At 38.8% G+C, this 26153-nt stretch overlaps 1 protein-coding gene across 1 annotated transcript in view; it reads left to right on the top strand.

Moving 5' to 3' along the window:
- Window positions 1-26153, top strand: part of LOC145982659 (uncharacterized) — a 217447-nt gene that overhangs the window by 169931 nt on the left and 21363 nt on the right. Inside the window, exons 5-7 of the mRNA XM_083116033.1 lie at window positions 7494-7686; window positions 12393-12472; window positions 20254-21879. Coding sequence (XP_082972159.1) covers window positions 7494-7686; window positions 12393-12472; window positions 20254-21879 — 1899 coding nt within the window. The remainder of the gene's footprint in view (window positions 1-7493; window positions 7687-12392; window positions 12473-20253; window positions 21880-26153) is intronic.

Raw genomic sequence — 26153 nt, 5'->3', positions numbered from 1 at the left:
TAGACCATTTCATCAGTTCTTCATTCACCCTCATTGTCGTATTTACTCCCAGAGCCCCTAAGGCAAAAAAGCGACTTAAAATAAATAGGTCTTAGGGTGAGATAAAATATAACATCTGAAAATAGTAATAAAATATATTGTTAATAATAATACTACTAATACTGCCCTAGCACAATTGTTTGGCATTCTAGCATAATTTCACAGTTCGAACAGCACTTTTCGTAGCTGAGGGGTTGGCAACGCTGCCACAGATTAGGGCACAGATTAGATATAGGGCCTGTGGCCACGGTCCTTTCTTATTAGTCTGCGTTTTTTTGGTGACCAAAATTTGATTTATTGGAAAATGTGATTTGTGATTGTGAAAGTAAAAAATAACAACAAACTTGTGGATATTTAGGTTGGTTGAGGAGAAGTATGTGCAAATTGTGTATGAATGAACAAGATCATGAAGCACGAACAACAAGAAAGCAGAAACTCACGAATATCTGTGTTGAGTTTGGAGTTGTAGTACAGATGTAAGTTTGTCGAATTGAATTGTAGAGAATGTGACGAAAGTTCTAATTCATAACCTGTAACTAGGTGGCGAAAGGGGTCCGCTTACCAACTGTACAACCTCGTACCATGGATTTCATTGTTTAGGGTGAGATAAATTTTATTTGAAGATACGGAAACGACCAATAACAGAGATTTAGCCCCGAAGTATGACCAGCGTTTGTCCGATTCGTCGTATCCTAGAGCAGTTTCACATTTTTGTTTAACGAAATATCGTAGTATGCACACGTATAATAAAAAAAACCGCCGACATTCTGCAAGTATTAATCCAAATACGGCCCAAGTTCCAATTGTTTAATTCCGATTTCGTCATAGTTCAGTCTTTTTTTAAATTTTTTTTTAAAAATCTTTTCCTTTTCATGGTTCGATTTCTAATTGTCTCTTAGCACATACTTCGGAGTTTACTGCGTATTTGCTTAAGAATGGTTTTTCACTTCTGTATATTTCTATGTGATTCTTTTCTTGCAACTAGGCATCCGTGTACTGTCATCTTGGTTACGGAATGTAACTGCCATCTAGGTCACATGTTTGTGGTGTGAAGGGGTTTCATAGTTAGGTTAGGCAAGTCAGGGTTGGGGGACTTTTATTTTGATAACAGCTGCAAAAGCTTCTGTGATTTGGTTAAGTGGGCCAGGTTTAGGGCTGTTAGTCCTACAGTAATTTCCGTAAATCCTTTCAACGTCTCATCATACACCTCTTCAAGCTTCCTGTCGACAGTAGTCTGTGGAATGCCTTTTCGGTAACAGTTTGATATAGGCAAAACACACTTCTTCAATTTGGTAACATTATAGTATAGGGGAGACGGATTTCTTGAAATTTACAGGATAAAGTACTTAAGGAAATCATTTTCTGTAGCGTTGTGGAAGTTCGTGAATGTAGTTTTGATCCATTTTAATGCGAATACATGTTGTTTTCTGCGAAAATCTTTGTCCAACATGCTGTTTCTGCTGCTGCCATTTGCTTTCTGCATGAGAGCACAATGTTCGGTGTTAAGATGACGTAACCCCATAGTCAGTGTTTCAAACTCGCCATGTTTTCACTACAACATGACGTGTCGAGTATTTTTAATTTTTTTTAACTATGCTTGCCTAACCTAACCTTACGGAGAATGGTTTGGCTAGAATTTACAAAATAGAGAAAGTCTCCAATTTCGTTAATTTTCGGTATACTAACTAATTTTGGCCTCCTAATCATGAATCTGTTGTAAAAAACCGGGGGTCACGTCTGGAAATTGTACAAAAATTGTTCGTTAGCGCCAAAAGCCATCCACGGGTAGCCCCAAAAACCATCCACGGGTAGCCCCACGAACCATTGACGTTAGCCCCAGAAACCATCCTCGGGTAGCCCCACAAACGATTGACGTTAGCCCCAAAAACCATCCACGGGTAGCCCCACGAACCATTCACACGAGGTTAGGTTAGGCCTGTTAGGTTAGGTTCCATTATCACTCATTTCACCCCTAAATTCATCAAAAAAAATAGGGATCGTACTAGAATTGAACATCATAAATCATTTTCTTGTAAAACAACGGCGTAGTTGGACACAATGACAGGAGATTACATTTTTGTTCGTAAAACTACGCATATACACCTATATATATATATAAAAAAATTCAATCAGCTTTTTTTCAAATTTTCAGATGTGACCCCTGTTTTTTTTCAACAGATTCGTGATTAGGAGGTCAAAATTAGTTAGTATACCGAAAATTAACAAAATTGGAGACTTTCTCTATATTGTAAATTCGCTCCAATGGTTTTTTGGGCTAATGTGAATGGTTTTTGGGGCTAATGTGAATGGTTTGTGGGGCTAACGTCAATAGTTTGCGAGGTATTAGCATAATTTCAAATCCGGGCACGAAAGTAGGTATTTTCCAGTGAACGAGGTTGCAACACTGCATAAATAGACAAAACACTCGCACAATGTACCCTGAACCAGTACGCTATCGCCCGCCATAATATGTTACAGAATCAAAATAACAAGTAACAGTAAGTACTCGTAAATGTAAGAAATAGACATTATCTTAGTTAGAAATGCATTATTTCACGTTAGGAAATGTTTCGCATTCCAAAATAGTACGTTAGCAATGTAAAAAAGTGCGAAATATATGATTTGTACGTGTCTCCCCCATACTACAATAGTACCTTCAATTTTACAGGAGAAAGTACTTACAGAACTGAGTTTCTGTAGACTTTTGAAAGGTCGTGGAAGTGTTTTCTCCTTTCGTTCAATTTATTCGGCCGGTAAAACATGTATTTTTCAACATTATTGTCTCTGCGATGCACAAAAGCTCTTGCCTCCATTACCTTCGACTACGTGCACCAACTGTTCCGTGCGTTCGATGACGTAACCCCCGGTCAGTGTTTCCAATGACGCCATTGATTTCCCAGAACATGACAATTTTAACTACGTATGCCTAATCTAACCTTGCCGTGAATGATTCGTGGTGCTATTTATGAATGGTTTGTGGGGCTATCCGTAAATGGTGTGTGGGGCTATGCGTGCATGGTTCGTGGGGTTTTGGAACCCGGAAAAAAATACAAAATCTGTAACGCGAAAGTAGGAATTTTTCGATTAAGATGGTTTGAAACACGCTAGTCAAGGTTTGCCAGCCATATTGCATGTAACGGAAGCGATAAAGCAACGAACAATAAATACTCGTAATGCGAGAAATTACAATAATTTCATTGAAAAAACAAAATCCCACCTTAAATAGTGTTTCGCAATGCATAATAGGTAAGTACGAATGTAAAAAATGACTAAATGGACAAGTGAAATGTGTTTTGCCTATATCAAACTGGTAATGCCTTTTCAATAATTTACTTTCACAATCGTTTCCACTATACTGTGATACTTTCTCTCTTTCTTCAGCAAATGAAAAATTTCTTTTCGATGGGAAGCACGGATGCTTGTGTAAGGTACTTTTTATGTCTTTTTTCACTGATAAATTGCATTTTTCGGAACTCCAAACAGTGAGTTTACTTTCACCAAGGTTCAAATGTACTGCAAGAATAATTCTGCAATACTTCGTCTTTCTTCTATTAAACTGTGAGAAAAAAATCATTAAACATTCGGAACCATTACCGATTTCGTTGTTGTATTAGGCAGGTCAGAATATAGGTCTCATAGTATTAATGAAACCTCCCTAAATGCTTTCTTCGTTAGGTTAGGTGGGTCAGATTTAGGATTTCAGCATTAAAATAATGACCTTAAATTCTTACGACACCTGATAATGTATGTAACAACTGGCCTCGAGCCTTGCACGAAAATATGCTGAAACTGTGACCGAGATGACCATAAACTAAGAAAAGACGTTTGCATAAGCTGCACTTTAAAATCTTAATTTCTCTGGTAGTAAATAATACTCATTGAAGCTTGTAACTCTGCTAATTAGTTTCTCCAAGCTCCGAGCTTCCTTCTGCAATCATTCCCAGAAGCACTTCGTAATATTCCTAGAGAACTTGCAAAAAATCATTAAACATTCGGAACTGTACTGAAACTATTACTAAAAATATTCCGTTAGTCATTTATAAATTTTCTCCATGAGTGAAGTTAGCATGCATTCTCAATGCAGTGTTCCTATGTAATCATTATACATGCATGTTGTTTACATGAATAGAATTCCATATATATTTGTCTGTAAGCACATATTTGGCCACGGTGGCTCAGTCGGTAACGCGTCTGACTACCATGCTAAAGGTCCCGGGTTCGATCCCCGGCCGGTTCAAATCCGGGAACTTTTCTAAAGGTGAAAGCGGCCCCGGCGCCCACCCAGCGTCGAATAACATGGGTACCTGGGGGAAACCCTGGGGGGTAAAGGCGGTCAGGGGTGTGATGCTGATCACATCACCCCCACTCACGACCGGATCAAGAAAGTGTGGGGCGTTACCCCCACACCCCCTATACGCCTTCATGGCGTGGTGCTATGCACAGGGGAGCACTTTACCTTTTTTTTTTGTAAGCACATATTTAAGATCATTAATGCATATTTTGTGTAGAGCAATTTTTTTCAGTCCCATATACATTTTTTACTGCAAAACTTCTTGTTGCCTAGGATATGGGCTACTGGTGCCATCTGCGAAACATGTGTGGCACAAATTGGTTTCATTATAAATGCATATTGCAGCTAAAAGTGTCATTTATTTATTTTTCCTTGTTGGAAGGTTGAGTTGGAGTTGACCGGAGGATATCACTCTTGGTGTCATCCAAACAAATCTGTTAGATTTGTTTTCTTTGGTATTCCAGTACTTTCTTCTCTCTATGATTGACATGTGTTTGCAAAACTTTCCAAAGAAAAATGCAGACATCAGGGACAAGTGTGCAGTCACTTGCAGGACCTAATGTCTCACAAATCATTGTTTTCCCATACAGCCTGGACATTTGGGTGCTGTATGGGACATCTGGCCCTCTGGATATTTGTGCCAAAGTTGTAGATATTAAACTTATTTGTCCAATATTAAAAAATATTTTTTTTATTATATAAATAAATAAACTGTAGTATTATACACACACGTTTAGGTTTATAACGAAGAGAAACTACAGGGCGAATGACTTCATTTTCTGAGTGTGACATCGAGCAGTGGCCTGTTTTTTTTTTTAAAGGCGAGTGGGGTGGGGGTTCTTTTGTTTATCGTACAACCATCACTATGAGAAGGCAATCTGATAACACGCTTGCTTGTGTTCTTTTTTAAAGCATTAAAATGTTCTTGCTCTTTACTCTTGGCTGCATATTTTTGAAATGCAAAAATCGAATCATGCCGTGTCCAACAAAATCCACAATCTGCTCTGGAAAGCCCCTTAGAGGACAGGCCAGAGAAATTGTTTACAATATTACAACATATTTGTGAAATCAGAAGGAGTTACATAAACTTAAGTATAATGTTGTCGAGTCCACAATCGTGGCCACGGGAGTTTCTAAATGGATGGTTTCTCAAGTTTTAAAAGAATTGGATTGGATTGATTGGTTGTTTTAAGTCCACTTTATGCACAGTAAGGCTAATCGGGACTGGACCTACTGTTTAAAGTGAGATCCAAACCACTATGTGCTTCCACCGGGAATCGAACCCGGGACCCCTTGATTACAAGGCGACAATGCTACCACTGCGCCATCGGGAAGGAAAAGATTCGTTGGCAAAAGGTGAGCTGAATTTCTGTACTCAGACAGGTAGAAAACAGCCCAGGAAAAGCAAATATAAATTCGTTGAAAATCCTCAGACCATTCCGCTCCCTCCAGGTTGCAACACTGCGAACCAACGTCGCTGCGGAGGTTGGAGTGGGGATATGTGGTGTGAGGTGCGCAACAGCTATTTGCAGCATCTTGTTTTTAAACTTGGGCAAGTTATATATATATATATATATATATATATATATATATATATATATATATATATATATATATATATATATATGACAGTAGACATAATTGGATACCCATATGCAGTGCTTGAAAAATCTTCTTCAGAGCCAGGTGCCAGGGGGGAAAATCAGTGGCTGATGAAAATACAAATACATTATGTACATATATTCATTTTTTGAGTTGGCCTCCCTGATGGCGCAGTGGCAGCGTCGTCGCCTTGTAATCAATGGGGTCCCGGGTTCGATACCCCATGGAGGCACATAGTGGTTCGGATTCCACTTTAAACTGTAGGTCCAGTCCCGATTAGCCTTACTGTGCATAAAGTGGACTTAAAACACCAACTCAAACCAAACTCATTTTTTGAGCTTTAAATTGCAATTTAAAAGGTACAAACTTTCCGTTGTATTATTCCAGATATCTCAGGGGGCAAGTGCTCTCTAGTCCCACATCTGCTGGCTCCCTTCCTGATGTCACAGCTTTATAACTCTCAGTTTGCAACACAGTTGACCGAGGACTCAACTATCCGTGTTTGGGTGTCCCTCCCTCCCATCAACAGTCGTAAATTATATTGGCTGCTAAGTGGAAGAGAGAAGCAGATGTGGACTTGACAGACTCTCTCCACCCCACACCCCTGCGGTCTCTTCTGCAGGGTATCCAAATACCTCTTCGGCGTAGTAATTTGCCGCCCAGACCTTAACCATGATATATATGCATTTTGGACATTGTTTGATTTCTATTGATTGAGTTGGTGCTTTGAGTCCCATTTTATGCTAATCAGAACTGGACCTACAATTTAAAGTGGGATCCGAACCACTGTTTGCATCCACTGGGTATCGAACCTTGGACCCCTTGATTACGAGGTGACAACTCTACCACTGTGCCATAGGGGGACCTGCTTCTGCCATCAACTTCACTTGCATGTATTTTTGTAAATTAGATGAAGTTCAAGACATAAATCAGCTAGAACAGGTTGTAAATGAAGCATGGGATGCAAAGAAATTGTGTTGGTAAATGCTTTCATTGTTAGATTAGTTGGGTCAGTTTTAGAGTTCTCAGCATTAATAATATGTCCCCAAATGCTTGATTGCTAGGCTAAGTGGGTCAGTTTAAGGGCTCTTAGAATTAAAATAACGTCCCTAATGCATCCAACACCTGATCATGTAACATGTGGTCTCCAGTATAAAATCTCCTAGGAGCCTCGCATGAAAATCTTCTGAAACTGTATGTCTGAGATGACCACAAACCAAGAATGGCTGCTCCCTGCAAAGCTTGGATGCGTGCGTAAGCTACTGTCAAATCACAATTTCTCCGGTAAATAAATTATTGATTCCATGTCAAATAACTTTTTCAAAATGTGTTTTTGAATGTTTCTGATCCAATACCTTGTTGTTTATTACTTAGATCATACATTGCACATTATTTAACAATAGAAAAATATATATATAATATGGTGAAGGGTGATAGTTATGTCGTTGTTTGTTCAGCTTAGATTTTTATGTGCTGGGATTGTTCTATTTACGATATTTAATGAATAACTACAAACTTGGGTTTTGATTATTCACTAAAAAAATATTTTTTATCTCAATAGGATCCTCCTCCACTTGCTAATCAATTCCACGTTACTGGCGGAAAGAATTTGGACACAGCTAATTTTTCTGACGATATCATGAGGTATTCTTCACGTAAAAAGAATGAAAGGAGATATCACCGGGATAATAATGAAGACAAACGTTGGGGAGCAGAGTATAGGAGAACACATGCTATATATAGGGTATCTGAAGGTAATGTTGTTCATACACACTGCATGTAATAATCTTGTTTTGTGGAATTTACGAATATTTGTTCTGAATACTGTTTACAAATGCTGTGATTAAAATCAAATAATTGAGGTTTCTTTTGTATTTACATTGCAGGCCAGAGTATTCTCAAATGGGATGTATCTTGAGTAGTTCTAGAAATAAGTGGTCTTGTAATTGGTTGTGTACTTTCCTGCCTTGACGAAGAAAATGTTTGAATTCTCACTCAAACATCATGTAAGTAGGTCAATTTCACAGATTCATTTCTTCGTTTCTGGGAAAAAATGGTGTTCTGACAGCTTTCTGTGTGGCATTCACCATCCTTTGGAGTGCTAAAGCCTCTACTGCTTCTTCGTTTTGTTTATACAGTGTGTATCTTTTTGTTTTATTTTTCGTCATGAAGGACAAAGCATCCAAATTATATTTGGTCTAGGAATTAATTTGTGCACCTGGACAAGAGATGGCGTAACGAGCGTATCGTCCCACAGTTCGGTGTAGCCCCACATGCGTTGAAAACTCCTGTCAGCGCGCATCGTTCGTAGTATAGGGCATTTGATTGACGCGTCAACAACAGCATTTTGTAGTCAACTGAACATGGCGCAGTTCGTGCCAGATAAAGTGTTTTTGCAGGGTGTTCTGCTTCATTACTTTAACATGCAGAAAAGTGCTACCGAAAGTCATCGTATTTTGGTGGAAGTGTATGGTGACCATGCGCTAGCTGAGCGAAAGTGTCAGAAGTGGTTTGCACGGTTTAGAAGTGGTGATTTCGGCCTGGAAGATCAAGAGCGACCTGGACAGCCAAAAAAATTTGAAGACGAAGAATTGAGAGCATTGCTCGATCAGGATTCGTGTCAAACGCAGGAAGAACTTGCAGAAGCATTAGGCGTTGATCAAACAACAGTTTCCAAATGCCTCAAAGCCATGGGAATGATTCAAAAGATGTCACATTGGGTTCCACATGAATTGAAAGACAGAGACGTTCAAAGACGAAAAATCATTTGCGAATTGCTGCTTCAAAGACAGAAAAGAAAGGTGTTTTTGCATCGCATTGTTACTGGCGATGAGAAGTGGATCCATTACGAGAACCCGAAACAAAAAAAGGCATGGGTGAAGCCAGGTGAACCAGGTCCATCAGAACCGAAACGAGATATTCACTGTGCAAAGGTTATGCTGTGCATATGGTGGGATGTGAAAGGTGTGGTGTACTATGAGCTGCTGCAACCGGGTGAAACTATTAATGGAGAACGTTATCGACGACAATTAATGCGTTTGAAGCAAGCTCTGGCCAGGAAACGACCAGAATGGGAGAACAGACATGATAAGCTTATTTTTCAACATGATAACGCTCGTCCACATGTCGCAAAACCGGTCAAAACCTATTTAGAAAATGTCGGATGGGAAGTTTAACCCCACCCGCCGTATTCACCAGACGTTGCTCCTTCGGACTACTACTTGTTCGATTGCATGAATAACGATTTGATTGGACAGCGGTTCACTTCTTCAGAAGATATCGAAAAATGGGTCTCTGACTGGATCGCTTCAAAGGATGAGGACTTCTTTCGCCACGGAATCCGTAACTTGCCTGACAGATGGGCGAAAGTGGTGGCTCGCGATGGACAATATTTTTCTTAAGTTATTTATGTATTTTGTGTTTGAACTACAGCTTCAATGTGTGCGTAACAACCGCACGAATTAATTCCTAGACCAAATAGTTTTCCAAAAATGTTGTTTCCTTTCTTTTTAAATTCATCAGTTGCAGGATTGCTCCACTGATGTGATGGCAATGAACATTCAACCTGTTGTCTGCAACATTTGTAGCATGTTGGTGACCGCGTGCCTCTGGTTGAGCATGTTAAATCATACACTCACAATCTCAGCACCGAGGGTTATGGGTTTGAGTCTTGGCACGTGCTTGATTTGTAACCTTCATCAGTTTCATGTAATCATCATTCATCCTCATTGTCGCAATTGTACTTTAGATGCAGATATAACAAAAAATGCAATATCACACATGCACATCTGAAATTAGAAAAAGGGAGTGGATATTGATGTTCCAACTGACAAATTCCAGAGAAGTTACATCTGGTGAACTTATTTGTTCCATAGCAGTTTTTTTCCTGGAGGCATACTTCATGCTGTTGATTTGATACTCCCTGAGAAACATCGTCTTTTTAATAGTTGGTTCACTTTCTATTTCGTGTCTGTTTTCTAAGAAATTTTTGCTTTCGTGATAGAGGTACAGAGATAAAAATTTCCCCTTGTTTACTGCTGCATTTAAATCACCAGATATTGCTTCTCATTTTTAAAGAGAAAAAAGTGGGGGCATGCTTCTCTATCTTGGTAGGGCAGAAACATGCTGTGCTTATGTTTTCAGTTTTTTTTTACAGCAGCAATCAAAACTCCATCTTAAGAAAGGTAAATTACTCAAATTAGTATTAACCTTAAATATTTACACACAGAGTATGTTTGTGCTGCTTCTAACATTCCAGTTTTGTCCTGAGATATAAGTGTAGTTTAAAAGAGAATTATTAAAAAGTAAGGTTAAATAACAACTATAAAAGGCTCTCTTGCAGGGACAACTCCACAGCTTGAAATTTCACTATGCACAGCAAAATTAAAGTTCGGCAACATTGATTATGATGATCAGATTTGGAGTAGGTGGAAGTTGCATGCAACTGAACAAGCTTTCACATAGAATTACCAGACTTTTCTATTTCGACAATCTGTTTTAATGTCCTGATTATATATCAGATGGTTTTTACATTCCCTTTCCTCGAGAGATCTGTGTTGGCAAAGAAAAAAAAAATGACAACCCTACTTTCATGTGGCTTCGTAATTCCAGAGCAACTAGCATGTACAGAATGATCCATTGAAATGCAGACTGCCAGATCAGTGTTTGCGCATCGTAGTGTGCCGATGAAGCAAGCACATAACAGTTTACGTAATTATTTTAAAAAGTGTTTTGCCAGATTTATAAATGGTGGTGTTCAAAGTAGTTGCCTTCGATGCACACACATTTTGATACATCTTTATTAAGACACCCACTAACATGAGCTGGGAGGGGGGGGGGGGGCTAGAAACTGGTTTTTACAGAGGTCCTGAAAGTAGACAAGAGACACTGAAGTGATACGGGGTCCTTGTTTTGTATTGTGTAGCCTGTTTATTACTCTGCCACTGTGAAGTGAAAGAGTGCTTGTTACATCAGGGTGGCGACAGACCGGGAAAAGTCAGCAAATTTGGGGTGTCAAAAAATGTCAGGGAATTTTTATTTATTTTAGATATCGTTATGGAACTCTGCACGGGAACAGGAAATCTTGTTGCCAAGTTTTGTACTCAACTTTTAGGCCCCTTTTATGCACAACACAACAACGGTGCCAGAAACCAGTGATGGCAGGAGGTGAGAGAGAGAGAGAAATTTCCGGAGGGGCAGAAAAATGTGTTAAGCCTCTAAATATTCCGTGGAAGATGCATTGAATTATCATTTTTCTTGTCCGTATGGGAGTAGTAAGGGGACAGAACTGTCAACAGATGGTAGGGATGGGAGCGGGTGGCACCGTCCAATAGTTGGATGTCGTAGTAAGGCATTGTGTTGGACAAACTGAAGGAATATGGAAACAAATAGGCTCTATTGATACATATGATTTTTGTCGAATATCGCCACCCGGCAAAGTATCTCACTACAACATGCGATAGAAATTTCATGCATGAACAAGAAGAGCTTTAAACTGCAAATATGCTGCTGGAATTTTATTACTCTTCTGGCTCATTTCACATTATTTAATGGCATTACGTCATGTACTGTATTTTAACTGTGGCCTTGGCAGTTTGGTAGTCTTGGTTCGAGTTCCAACAATCCTTTGTTTGTTAGGTGTGTTTTGTTCAAGTGTCTAAGTCAACAATGCTTAACCTTTCTCTTAAACATAATTTATCTTTACGGACTCTCAGGACTTGAAGTCAATATTTAAAATGCGTAAAATATTTAAATTGAATTGTTTTTTTAAATCCACTTTGTGCACAGATAGGCTAATTGTTACTGGCCCTGCACAGTAGTTGGGTGCCAAAACTAAGGGGGAGGTGGCAAGGACAGTTTTATTTTGCTTGGTAGACAAGACTTAGCATTAAGAGGCCATAGTGTCTTGCAAGAGGGGGGTGGGGCAACTGACCCCCCCCCCCACAGCCCCCTTAATGAAAGCCACTGGACCTATAGTTTAATGTGGGATCCGAAATGCTGTGCAGTGTGCCTCCACCGGGTATCGAAACCCAGGACCCCTTTACATCAGATATTTATTTAAAGTTGCTCACCAAGGGTGTTATTTTTTTTACAATATATATACCATATTCATATTTTTATGGTGTATAATACCCTAACATTTATCACCAGTCTTCTAATTAATCTAATATTAATAAACCAATCAAATATTATTTTAAATGAAATATGTTCATCTCTAGTAAGCTGTGGACCATATTTAATTTTCAGTGTTTAGTTAATAATTGACAGTCTATTTCCATCAACTAGTTGTGGAGCCCTTAGAAGGGCACATCAGCCCCTGAGGTTGAATTGAATGTGTACCCATATGGATATACATTTTCTGTAGATGAGTGAAAATACACTAAATCAGAGTTGATAAGATTGATATTGCATTTCTGTAATAATTAATGCAGTTTTTTTTATACATTCTTGTTTATTTCAGTTCACAATTTCACAGAGGAAAATGATAAATTCCGCAGGAAGACCACAAGATTTCACAAATCAGTTTCTGAACGTATTGTGGTAAGTATTTGCAATTTTAATGTCTCTCAAATCTTCCTATATGCAAAATTTATTGAAATAATGTTACATTGTAGCTTTTCGTGTAGTTGAATTGCATGGCCTCCCCAGCATCCACTTTTGCAGTGGGCATCCACATCTGCACCTGAACATTAATTTCTTACTTCTGTGAAATATTGCCCTCATGAAATTTTCACGTACTATTCTAAAATGAAAAATTCAAGTAGTCAAAAGTGGCTTGAATTTTCAAAATGTGATTTTTTTTCCATGGTGTTATTCACTTTAGACGAGCTGCGGTGGCTCAGTTGTTAGGGTGTCTTGACTACCATGAGAGAGACCCGGGTGTTCCAGCAGGGGAGATATTTTCCACCTGTTGAAGTGGCTCCGGCACCCACCCCACACATTCTCGATTTCGGCCGTTTTGGAGGTGATGTGATCAGCACCACTCTCTGGCCACCTTTACACCCAGGGTTGTCCCCAGGTACCCATTAATTTGATGCTGGGTGAGCCCTAGAGGCACTGTAAGCAGAGACAAGGCAGGAAAAATTCCAATCTTAGATCACCCACCCTGGGTCTTCCACATGCTAGTCAGACACCCTATCGATAGACCATCAGGGCTCTAATTTACAATAAGCCTAATTTTTTTTGCTTCCCTTTCCATTTGCTCATAAATTTGTTTGTATGCTTATTGTTCTAGTAATGATTGCAATATCATCTGCATATTAACAGATTTGACTGGATTTTCCAAATATTGTTCACTTCTGGTTAATTACATGTGCAAGATGAAATAAAGACAGCTGATAGCCCATTCCTTGTTTCACTCTTGCCTCGGAACCACTCCTAGTTATTCTTATTAATCTTAGTGTTGTGGAATTATTTCTCTTGTACTCAACAATAAATATTTCATATAAAATATAAAAAAAACATTTACTTATGATATGTGAGTATGCTCAGTTTATAAAAGCTATGTTTCGGGGGTCTTAACGCCCCCTTCTTCAGACTTCTTCCTTGGCACGTATCAATACTCCATGCCGCGTCAATTTACATCAAACAAGGAATAGGGTGAAAGGATTCACTTGGTTCAATTCGATGCTTTTATAAATGGAGCATACTCTCATATCGTAAGTAAATGTTTTTTTATATTTTATATGAAATATTTATTGTTTACTAAAAGTGAGTAATTTGCACTGGCAAAATATTAATATTCTCTTGTAGTCTACGGTTGTTACAAGCATAACAACACAGTTTCTTTATTGTAAAGTTTCAGAAGAACACACACTCCCTTCATCAGACATTAATTTTTAGTTTGATTAAAGATACAGTTATAACAATGGTTCAACTTTTTTAACATTAAATAATCAGTTATACCCACTATGGACTCTTCTTTTTCACAAGTGGAGTAGGTCGCCATCTTTAAAATATAATGTAACAGAAGATATCAAGAATCTTTGTAAAAGAAATGATGATTTCGAATTGCCTGATGATATATGGGATTTATAATTTTAAAATGTGATATAAAATTTTCATCTATAATAATAATAATAAAACAGACTGCTTGTTTCACAGTTAAGTTGCTGTGTTACAACAATGTAACATTGGCAAAATCTATTATATAACTCATTCTGTTTTGTTAAAATTTTTTTAACCATTTTTATAACTGTATCTTTAATCAAAGTAAATACAAATATCTGATGGAGGCAGCGTGTGTTCTCCGGAAACATCACAACAAAAAGCAGTGTTTTTATGCTGTAACAAGCATAGACTTATTATTGATTGATTGACTTGCTTTATTTTACTTCGCTTTTTGTGCCACTTTTGGCTAATTTGCGAGGATGGGGATGAGTGATGATATAATGAAATTTAATGAATGGACACTCACAAATATCCATGCCCAGGCCAAGATTCGACCCCGGGACCCCTAGCGTCGTAGCGCGATGTGCTAACCACTCTGCCAAGGGCCCAGCGTAGACTTATTATTGTAGATGGAATATTGTACTCCTGGAGTACCTTAAATAGTTTTGATTAATATTGTCAAAAGTCTGCCTGAGGTCAACAAATAACAAATGCAAGTATATCTTCTGTGTAACATTGTATTGTCACTGATAAATCCAGACAGTCCTATTGACCACAGCAAGAAGTGTGATGCCTTTGTCATTTTCACATACAAGGCTTGTTAATTTAAAAAGTGGCAACACTGTCAGGAAGAGGTGATAACACCGTGCAGGTGCTATCAGAGCATTGTCAGTTGGGGCTCATGTCAATGTATGGAGAACAAAAAGTGGTCGGTGCAGCAAGTGCTGTTGGGTATGCATGAGGTTGAAATGAACACAATTGTGTACACTAACCCAAAACTCGTTTGCCAAGGTAACACGACAGTGATTTTGGATCAAATTCCAGGTGGCCCGCGGCAAAAATGCACAAGAATGTCATCAATACTTGCAGGAAGCCTTTAGCACCAATACCTAGCTGCATCTGATAGTTGAACAATGGTGACAATATAGGGAACCCAATATGATGCAATTTTCCTCATGTTCTCACCGACACATCCCAACCTCCTCACCTCCTCAAGAAACACACTTACCCATTGTGCAACTATCAGATACTATCAACATATTCAAGTTGATATGTTATGTTAACATGTTGTTTGTTAATGTGTTCATCATAACAACTACTCAAAATTGTGTAATGTTCATAAGCGATAATGTATGGTTAGCATATCACGATGCAACGCCAAGGGTCCCGGGTTCGAATCCTGCTTAGGCTTGGTTGTTTGTGAATGTCCATTCATCAATTTCATCACTCATCCCCATCTTCGCAAATTAGCAAAGAGGCACAAAAGGCGAAGTAAAATAAACTAAATCAATCAATCAATCATAAGCGATAATGCATCCAAGCACGCACGCATGCACGCACATATACATACATCCATACATCCATATGCATTTCTCTTGTTTCTTTCATGGATTGATATACTTTATTTTACTCCTCTTTTCTGCCACATTTGGCTAATTGCAAAGATGAGAACGAGTGATGATATGATGAAATTGATGAAGAGAAATAAAAATACCCATGCGCAGGCCAGGATTCGAACTCAGGACTTCTAGCATCGTGGGCATTTCTCTTAATAGAATAAAATGTTATTAGTCCTCATGTATAATAAGGTGCCAGTATAGATTACCGTTGTTGACTACCAGAAAAAATAAAAATTAAACACTGGTCATATCATAACATATTTTGTGCCCCTCCCCCCAGTAGTCCGATCCTTGGATACACCAAAGTATGTGCCTCCTCAGGGAATGCAACCCTGAAAACTGATCACAAAGCAACAGCATTATCTATTATACCCTCCAGGAAGAATAGATTCAAACTGTTGGACAAATATTTTAGAACAGAATATGTTAACAGAAATGTTAAATAGCTTCTGATTCAGTCAACTATTCCTTGTCACAGTTAGGTCTGAAGCAAGAGTGTGCAGGTGGGTTTTTTTTTGAGAAAAAAACAAAAACAGGCAAAATGCCAACCCTAATTCTTATCCTTACAACCTTCTAGTCTTGGTTCAAATCCTATTCTCATTCTATGTATTGCTCTACAGAATTTTCTTATTTCACTTTGTTGATAGGGAATTTTTTCACATATTCGATAATGTAATGCACCCAGGAACATGAAATGACTTTCATTGGGTTGAGAAGGATCATTCTTTGAAAATAATGCTGAAGTTTGCCTCCCCTTCCCAAAATAGCAGGGAAAGAGGGGCAAACTCCCCATTTTTATGATTTTCTTCATTGAAAGTTGGGAGCCGCGACCCACCCAACCCCTCTGATTGGCTTTGGCATCTTGATTCCTGCACGGTTGCATGCCCTGATGTTTTAGTTGCAAAACAAAGCTACCCGAAGTAGATTGGTCAAATAGTCTATGAGTTATAACATTTTTTGTCAAATAAATGTACAAATTTAAAATTCGTGCCAGCTTCCATATGTAACTTTGGAGTTTGGGGGGGGGGGGGTTCCTGGGTGGGTGGCTTTTCTTCCACATGACATTTCAAAGTTTTATCTCAACACCTGTCACATACAAGTATGAAGGTGCTAAAAGCACATGAACATTTTAATCAGCACGATGGGTCACCAGTGACCCATCGGCAGACTACGCCTATAGTTTCTATGGGTCACAGGTGACCCATTGGCCGAGTAAAGGTTAATTCTTCATACCTCTCAGCATTACTTCAACTTTCTCTCTGTAAGATTCTCTCTCTAGCAAAGTTCTTCTCACCTATAACCTGTGTACACTCTTTATCAAAGCACTCACTTCTTTAAAAGTTCTCTTCTCCAAAAGTTTTTTGTGGTACTTGTGCTACCTCCTTCATCACTCTTTGCATTTTCCATTCTTCTTCAACACCTCTCGGCCTTTCATTCAACTTCACTACTTCTCTCCAAGTACTATTGAGATTCATTTCAAATCCTTCTGTTTTGAAGTTACAATTCATAAGAAAGAGAGGGGGCTCTGGGATGAAACTGTATTTTGGGGTAAATTTTAATTTCTGAACACACATTAGAATAAACTGAAAAGAGTAAATTCCAATGATTACAATGAGGCATAATTAGAACCACACATTTATGTTGAGTGAAAGTTCAAAATTTTGGAACAAAATCTTGGCATATTTTGAGATCGAAAGCAGTATAAAAAAATGTCATTGCAGTGTTATAATGGTGAATATAACCCTATTTGTTGAATAGATTCTCTCGGGTTATCGACCAGGTGAGTTGCGGAAAATATTCCAAGCTTTCGAGAGCTAATGTCACTCTCATCTTCAGGGTTGAAGTGCAGATAGGAGCGTCATATATATATATATATATATATATATATATATATATATATGGTGTATATACGTTTGTGGAGGGGGGATCCAGGTGAAGATGGCAGACCAATCGGGTGGCATGTCTGCTGCATGCGCACTCCTGGTTAACTAACGCTAACCAAACTGGGTCTAGTTCGAGCCTCGTATCGCGATTAAGATTATAATTTTCTTCATGAATGGCTGTTGCTTTCTTGATGATGCGGTCCCAGTAGTTTGAAGTTTTGGCTATGATTTCTGTATTGCTGAAATCTGGTCTATGTCCCTCATTGATTGAATGTTCTGCTAGACCAGACTTTTCAGAATGGAAATACTTGATGCTACTTTGGTGTTCTTTACAATGCTGTTCTATTGTCCTACCCGTTTGCCCAATGTATGCTTTCCCGCATTTACAGGTAATACAGTAGACTCCCGGTGTTTTGAGTCCTAACTCATCCTCATGTAGTAGGATTCTGATCTTCGGAGATGGTTTGTGAATGGTTTTTGTTATACTTCTTGAGAATCCGGCTTATAACTCCGGACAGATTTTCGGTGTAAAGCAGGATGGCTATCTTCTGGTCAGCTTTGTCCAGGTTCCCTGATGTGTCCGGATTCCCTGGCATGTCTGCATTCTCGGATGTGTCTGGATTCATCCAACTCATAACAAACCATCAACTCTGTTGATGGTTTGTTATGAGTTGGATGAATTGATTATGTAATGAATATAAATAATAGACCTATATATGCTGTAGATATATATATGTATTAATGAAACTTTGCATACGTACACAATTTAGTGTGGGCATGTATTTCCTTATTTTACATCACTTCATTTTGAATAGGTAAAACGTATGTTGTACATAAAAGTTATACTTGTTATATGTACAAAAATAATAATATTTGGAATGCATTTATCATGCATTTTCTGCCATTCAAAAATATTGTTTGTGTACTTGTTTTCCATTGTTAATGAATGTGAAATTGAACTTTTTTTTTCTTTATTAAAAAAAATGTTTAATATAGTTTGTTCCAACACAAATGCTTTAACACAAAGTTCTACCCCCTTTTTGTGTAATTTACGAGGATGAGTGCTGGTTAATAATTCTTAATTGATCCGAAAGAAAAGTGTATCTGGGGAGAAAGGTAACAAATGCTTTATTCAAAGTATGCGCCATCGCTAGCTATACATTGTGCCCATCTGTCCGTCAAATTGTGGATGCCCTTTCAGAAAAATCGTTCACATTTTGAGGTGATCCAGTCAGCAAGCCATTGTTCGACATCTTCGTAATTGTTGAAGTGTTGCTGGGAAAGTGAGTGAGACCGATGAAAACAAGTGGTATTCCAAAGGGGCTAAGTCTGGTGAGTATGGTGGGTGGGGGCAAGAATTTCCAGCCAAGTGCAGAAATGGTGTGTGTGATGCCTTTCGCTGTGTGTGATGAGGCATTGTCGTGCTGCAAAATCACTTTTCCATGTCTTGTCGCCTAATCTGGGTGCTTTTCGATCAATGCATGGTTCAAATTGATGAGTTGTTGAAGGTAGCGAACGGCATTCACTGTTTCATCTGGTTTCAGAAGCTCATGGTACACCACACCCTTCTGATCCCACCAAATGCACAGCATTGTCTTCCTTCCGAAGCGATTCGGTTTTGCTGTCCATGTTGAAGGTTGTCCTGGGTCAACCCATGACTTTTTGCATTTTGGGTTCTCGAAGTAGGGTAAATCCATTTTTCGTCCCCAGTCACTATCCGATGCAAGAAAGACTTTCTTTCATGCCGAGAAAGCAACACTTCACACACAGTTTTTCGCTTTTCCATTTGTCTGTCGTTCAGATGATGTGGGACCCATTATCCTGCCTTCTGGATCTTTCCCATGGCATGAAGTCGATCAGATATGGTTTGGCGACCAACATTTAACTTCTCTGCCAGTTGTTGTTGCGTTTGCGTATCGTCGTCTTCCAACAGTGCTTGCAATTCAGCATCTTGGAATTATTTCACCTGGCCTGGGCGATCTTTGTCTTTCAAGTCGAAATCACCACTTTTGAATCGTCGAAACCAACGCACACACGCGTCTTGCGTTAGGACAGTGTCACCGTACATTTCCACAAGGATACGATGGCTTTCACTCACGTTTTTCTTTTGATTGAACAAGAAAAGTAGGACGTGCCGCACATGCGCATTATTTGGTTTGAAGGTCAACATGTTTTCCACACAAACCCAATATCACGATCACTCACACTCGGTTGCACATCCAGGCATTTTGACAGGTACTGTCCTGGCAACACACTGACGTAACAGTTGAGACTGTGCACCAACCCTTGCTTCCAGTGCCATCCAGCGACGAAATTAAGAATTATTAACCAGCACACCTGGTACTAATAATAATAGTCATAATAATTTCATTATTATTGGTACGTTTATCCTGGTACTTGCCCCCCCCTCCAGACAAAAGTTCATGTTTGCGCCTCTGGTGCATGTGTGTGGGTGTTGAGAGGGGGTAACTCACATAGTAGAAATAGAGAAAACATTTGCTTGTGGCCTTGAATTTTTTGAAAATTTGCTTTGAAAACCGGGAATTATACTTGAATTTTATCATGGTCCTAGAGTAGCCACCCTGAATAACCAATATTCTGCCGATCCGATATAAAATTCCAAATAGTCCGCGAAGAACCTGAATAGTTCATTGATCTCCTTAGTAAATGTTTGTTTCCAGGTGACTGCAGTGCAAAAGAAGTTGCATATTTAGACGTACTTTTTTGTAAAGTAGGGCATGTACGTAGATTATCCATAAAAATTATAACAAAATGTCAAAATTTAGCATTAAATTATAAGGTATTTATAGATATATCGGATCGGTAATTTTACCGATGCACCGGTATCGGCCGATACTGTTATAGAGTGCCAATTAATTTGTCCCATCCCTATTATATTATAATTGTGACTAATCATTTTTAATTTCAGGAAAGTACTTCGAGTTCTGACCGTACTTTTATGGGTTCATCAAAAACACCATCTTCAGCCAGCTGTAAAATGAATGATTCTGCAAATGTGGAAAATATTAAACCAACCTCAGGAAAGAGTGAAGATTCTTATGTGCATCACTTTCATGAAAAATCCAATGAGAGACTGTTGTGGAGAAGAAGAGAAAGGTATCCATCCCCTTTCAGTGAGAATCGCTGTTATTACGAAAACAGTAGAAAGTCAAGGAATGCAGAAAGCCAAACCGAAAGGTTGAATTCACTTTTCTTACTTGATTTGTCTCAAAGTGGTTCACCAATTTTGGGTACGAGAACAAATTTTCTTGACAAGGCAAGTAATCATTGTGAGAAGAATAGCTCCTTAAGTGATAGCACCGACAGAATACATCTCAACCTAAGCAATAGTGAATCAGATGTTAGTATGAGCAGCTCCAGAGGAAAAGCTCATCCACAAGAATGTCAGTTGTTCACAAGACGCTCACCAGCTTCCAGCCCATCACGAAAAAGAAGGCGATATTTGCATCAGGAAAACAAAATTACAGATTATTTCCCATTGTTGCATAGCCAGGGGTCCAGAAGAGGCGAAACACTTCGTGCCAGTCCAAATTCTCAAGAAAGCAAGAACAATTCAATTGCAGTATATAGCCAGGAGACTCTTGTTGAAACGAACAACTCTTGTGAAGGGATGTTTTCTAACAAAGATATAACTGTGGCACGTGAAGCTTCTTGTATTGTGTTAGATGATTCAGACGTGGAAATTGTAGACTCCGATTCTTCTAATGACAGTGGTTTAGGTTTGAACACAAGTGCAAAAAATTCTGCGTTTAGTGTACCTGAAGTTGCAAGCAGTACAGTGAACTGTGAGGCTGGTGCAACTAATGGAGAAGTTAGTTGTAGAAATGAAAGTGAGTCAGAGTTTATTGTGAGTAGCACAAATTGTGATGTGGAAATCCATGACTCCAAACTGCTGATTCGTCCTGTGGATTTCACAGCAGTAAATGAAGTTACTACTACATCTCGTGTAGGGGAAAGTATTGAATTGGTGATAATAAGTGATGATAGTGACACTGAAGAACATACAAATCCCATAAGTAGCACCATGCTAGAAGATACCAAAGAAGTGATCCAAATAGAGAGTGATAATAGTTCTTTGATGGTTATAGATAGTGATAATAGTTCTTTGATAGTTATAGATAGTGATGATGAAACTGGAACACCGAAGGAAGTGAAAGATGATTTAATTCAAGACAGAAAGAGTGAGGAAGATGTTTTGTTGGAGGGTCCACCATTACTTGAAAACTACCGTAGTTCCACTCCGTATGCAGATGACTCTGTTCATATTGTAGATGAAGTAGACCCTCCAGTGTTGGAAAAGATGAGTAAAAACCAAGTGTATCTTCCTCAGGAAGTCGAAGCAGTTGTGCCCATTGTATGTAGTCCTGCCAGCAAAGCAAGAGTCGAACCAGAAGTGACTCCTCAACAAATAACAAATGTTGTGAATAGTGTATTTGGCAACATACAATGCAACCCCTTAGCAAGACTACAAATCACTAATATATCTCAGTGCCTTCAAGGATCCTGTTCATGGTGCCCTGGGAAGAATCCAGAAGTAAGTACCAAGTGCTTTTAAGATATTTTTTAAATTACGCATGTATTTCAACAACCAAATTATAAACAGGGAATGTACCAATGTTATTTAGCTTCTTCAAGTTTTTACTGAATCAAAATTATACATAGCTTACATGAAGTGACAACATTATTATTGCTTCTTAAGAGGGCTACTTATTGTTACAGAGCTCCTGTAGAAATATAGCACACTCACCTTTGGGGACTGGTCTTGTGTTTGATTCCTTCAGTGCGACCACAAACAAAAGAATCTTCATGGAAAAGTCTCCATGCACCTCCCCCTTCTTCCCTTCAACTCAGGCCATAAGGAAGCATGCTCCACTATCCCCTCCCCACCATAGGGGAGTATGGTGCACAGGAGTCGTGGGTCTGCGCAGACTTTTTTGCTTGTGGTTCCACTATAGTGGGCAAGGTTGGCTGGTTTAAGCCAAAGTTAAAACCAATTAGTTAAAAAAAAAAAGTTAGCTTTTCTCATTTTAATCAACAGTGAAGTTGATAGAAGTGGAGGTTAGTCATAAACAAACTTGAAATGATAAGAATATTCAAATAAGTGGATTTTTTCACGATTGCAGATTGCTTATTTATGGCTGAGGCAAGCAGACACCTTTTCGGTATTTGCAAAATGCAAAGTAGACACACATTTAAAGTGAGTACAATTAGTTCTGACCTGGTTCCTGCATTTTACATTAACTTTTGTCAACCAACTCATGTGTTTCCTTTGGTTATTCTGCTGTAATGCCAAGGTAAAATTATGCATTTTTATGTGAAATAATATTTCACAGATAACATTTCAAGCATATGGTCGAGACACTACAGAGTTTGGCCTTCGTCCAAAGCAACAATGAAATTAGAATTTCAGTAATTCACTATAAACTGTTAACATTTTATGAATTTGAAAAGAACAGTGCTATTTTTGTGGGGTTATTGGTTTCACTTGTTCAACCACCTTATCTCCCAGTGCCAGTCAGACCCTTAGCAAAGAAAAATGCCTGTGCTGATAGTGTTGCAGTGTTTTACATAAGACCACTGGAAAGGAATGCATTTAAAAATTAACATGCCATGACATAATCCCACTTGGGAGGCCTGGGTTAGAATCCCAGGGTGGGTGATTTCATGTCAGGTGGCAAAATGTATGTTTATGAAAAAAGTTGGTGTATGTGGGTTGTAGCCAGTGATGGCACCATAGTGGGGCCGGATACCTCACTTCAACCCTATATCGTGTAAAACACGTTTACAAGACCTACGTGAAACATTTGCCCGTTGCGACAATTTGCATGTCGACTTCTTAGGACTTTGGATCATTCGTGCTTGAATATCCGCATTCACAGCAGGTGTATGAACGGATGGGGCTAGATTCTTTTTGCGGTTGCAACTGACCATGTAGTACGCCACTTTTTCACCAAATCATGTATACCGCTCTTTGCTGGTATGGAAGTGCCAGGAAACTTATTTGCAAACATATCCTGCATTTCCTTAAATGACCCGGTAGACACATATGCCTCCACTATTGCGATTCTTTGTTGAAGAGAATACATCTCATCTAGACACGTCTGAACCAAGTCTTCACGGCTTTCGTACTGCCAACAATAAAGTATACATGGTTGCAACAGCTTCGGAACAATAGGTGACAATAGGTGGGAGAAAATAAACATCCTGTACATGGGCCGGTTTTTTATTTGTTGTTTGTATGCTCGTGGCGGGGTTCGGTTTTTCATGCACCACCCAGTAGAATAGCTATGCATTACAGAATATCAGCAGTATGAGATGTGATATTCACGCATCCTGTGTATCTTATCATTTGCAAGAGTTCAACACCCTACTCAACTAGCCACTTTCTTCCTTATCCTGATAATTAGTAGGGCTTGTAAGTTAATGACCTGAAAAAATGACCTAAAATAATTCAATATTTTGCTTACTCATATGGTTTTGAGGTCAAACAAGAAGTACTGTTTGCTTCTACCGAGAGATCCATTCAAGTGAAGACTGCCACATCAGCATTTGCACTATCGGCAAGCGAAGCAATTGCGGCCACTATGTCGGCACTGTAGACTGTTCGTGAATCAAGCACGCAAGTTTCCGTAACTAGTTTAAAGAGTGATTTATTTACTTACCAATGTATGAAAGAAGGTGCTGAAACTGGCCGCATTCGTTGCCAACACATTTTTGACACTTCTTGATGAAGTTACCCATAACTCACTGCAGTTCCCGTTGATTAATGTTGATAAATTTCTTGGCGGATGTTAAGTTTCAGTTCTCCCAGGGTGGGTGAATTTGACTTGTAAACAACATTGAACACTTCCCCTCTCTTGAAATTTAGTATGCAGAGGGTGGATTGTTTGACGACATGAAACTTTTACACCTGACACCTGGGAATCTTGTTTCAGATCACTTTTGAACTTCACGTGTGGATTGAGTTAACACACATGAATCATAAATAGATATACGCTGTGCAGTAGAAAATATTTGCTGACCTATAAAACACTTTGCGGTTGAATACACTAGAGAAAATACAATACGTAACAAGCACCTTATCACTTCATAGTCTCGTGCCTACTTTCAGGTAAAAAAATAGGTAAAAAAGGTAAAGGTCTCCCCTGTGCTTAGCACGATGCCATGAAGGCGTATAGGGGGACTTTCAGGACCTCCATAAAAACCGGTTTCTAGACCCCTCGCCAGCTTAAGTTAGTGGGTGTATCAAAAATAGTGTACTCATCGAAGATGATTAGTTTGAACACCTTCTTTTTTAAATCCGGTAAGTAAATCGCTTTCAAAAACGATTACGGATTACGGACATCCAATTACGGATGGCCCTTGTACTTAGGTTATGGTCTGTGGTTATTTGTGTGTGTGGGCATGTATGCCCAATGCTGATTGGTCATAGCGCAAACACCGATGCGGTGGTTTACACTTGAATGGATCACTCTGTAGTAGCCATGTTAATGATTTCAATGTGGTTTCTAATTCCAGTCAGTCCACAGTGGAGTCAAGGTATAGAAAAGGGTTCAAACAGACACCATAATGCCTCTGGGAAGACATTAGTTAAGTGTGTGTTAAAAAATCATGCCTTTAAGATTTGGCAAGGAAAGTTGAATGTCACCTTAATTTTTTTCTTACATTATAGACTGTTAGACTGTTTTAACCAAATGTTGCCAAACTGGGCAATCACACATGAAGCCAAGACACAAAAATGGTATGCTGTGTTTTGGTTTGTTCGACTTCAATTCAGTGATGACATACAACTGATAGTTGTTCAGTGTTATTTGAGTGCACGTGTTCAGTGTAACTTGTCGTGTTCTTGATAATGCTATCCCTAATTTGGGTATTCTCTCAAGTATTGGCCAGAGTTTTAAAATCAAAATCTCGGTACAAATAAGTCTTTCTTGACAAAAGATGACATATGACAGCATTGTTGTTAAAATTGTTTCTTTTGTTTCTTCAAGTAGTCTGTTGGTAGTTTCGAGGGCTTTTCCCCACCCAGCATTATTGATAAACATTTTATTTTCCACCTACTTACTTTTCCTTTTTCATCCAAGTTGCACTGGCACAAAGATTTCAGTGCTTTCAAGGTATCACCAGGTCATGCTAGGGAAATTATTTAACGAAGTTATAACATGACAGGTAGTGTTCTTAATATGTTCTAATTGTTCTACATAACATGTGTAAGTAAACTTACCATTTCAGAAGGGATTTTAAGGAACTCGAAGTTGCTGTGGGGAGGGGTCATGGCCTGTTCTGGAAAATGGATGTCAACCTATTTCACGCGTATATAATTTAATTTCAGTGTGAAATTGATGTTAATTACTGTAAGTACGTTGCAGGAACATGATAACTTCAAACTGAAAGAGTGATTTTTTTGAGAGGGCAACACTATTAGGTGGGAAAATATGCCTCCTGTGTCCCTCCCCCTTATTGGGAAAAGAAATCCTCTGGGTGCTAATGTATGTCATTCGCCTCCTCTCCCTTGAACAAACTGTTCCTTTCAAATTTCCGAACATGTTGTGCTAAATGAAGAAAGTCACTACTATTCTTCAGCTTGATTGGCATATAACCATAGATGCCTACTAAAACTTGGTTGGTATTTGCTGTAGTGTCTAAAGACTGCATGCGTGTTTCATGTTTTCTTTATTTTCAACATGGCACCCCCTACATTTATTTTCATGCCCCCTCAGCACCCCTAGATGATTAATCCTGGCACCACAAATGCGTAAGCCATTATTATTAAAAGAAGGAAATTATGATTTACACCAACATTAAGTG

This window comes from Lepisma saccharinum, unplaced genomic scaffold (genome assembly GCF_977018435.1).
Source record: "Lepisma saccharinum unplaced genomic scaffold, izLepSacc3.1 HAP1_SCAFFOLD_291, whole genome shotgun sequence".
Taxonomy (NCBI): domain Eukaryota; kingdom Metazoa; phylum Arthropoda; class Insecta; order Zygentoma; family Lepismatidae; genus Lepisma; species Lepisma saccharinum.
Note: the sequence above shows the minus strand (reverse complement) of the source record. Positions and strands in the feature narration are given on the sequence as shown.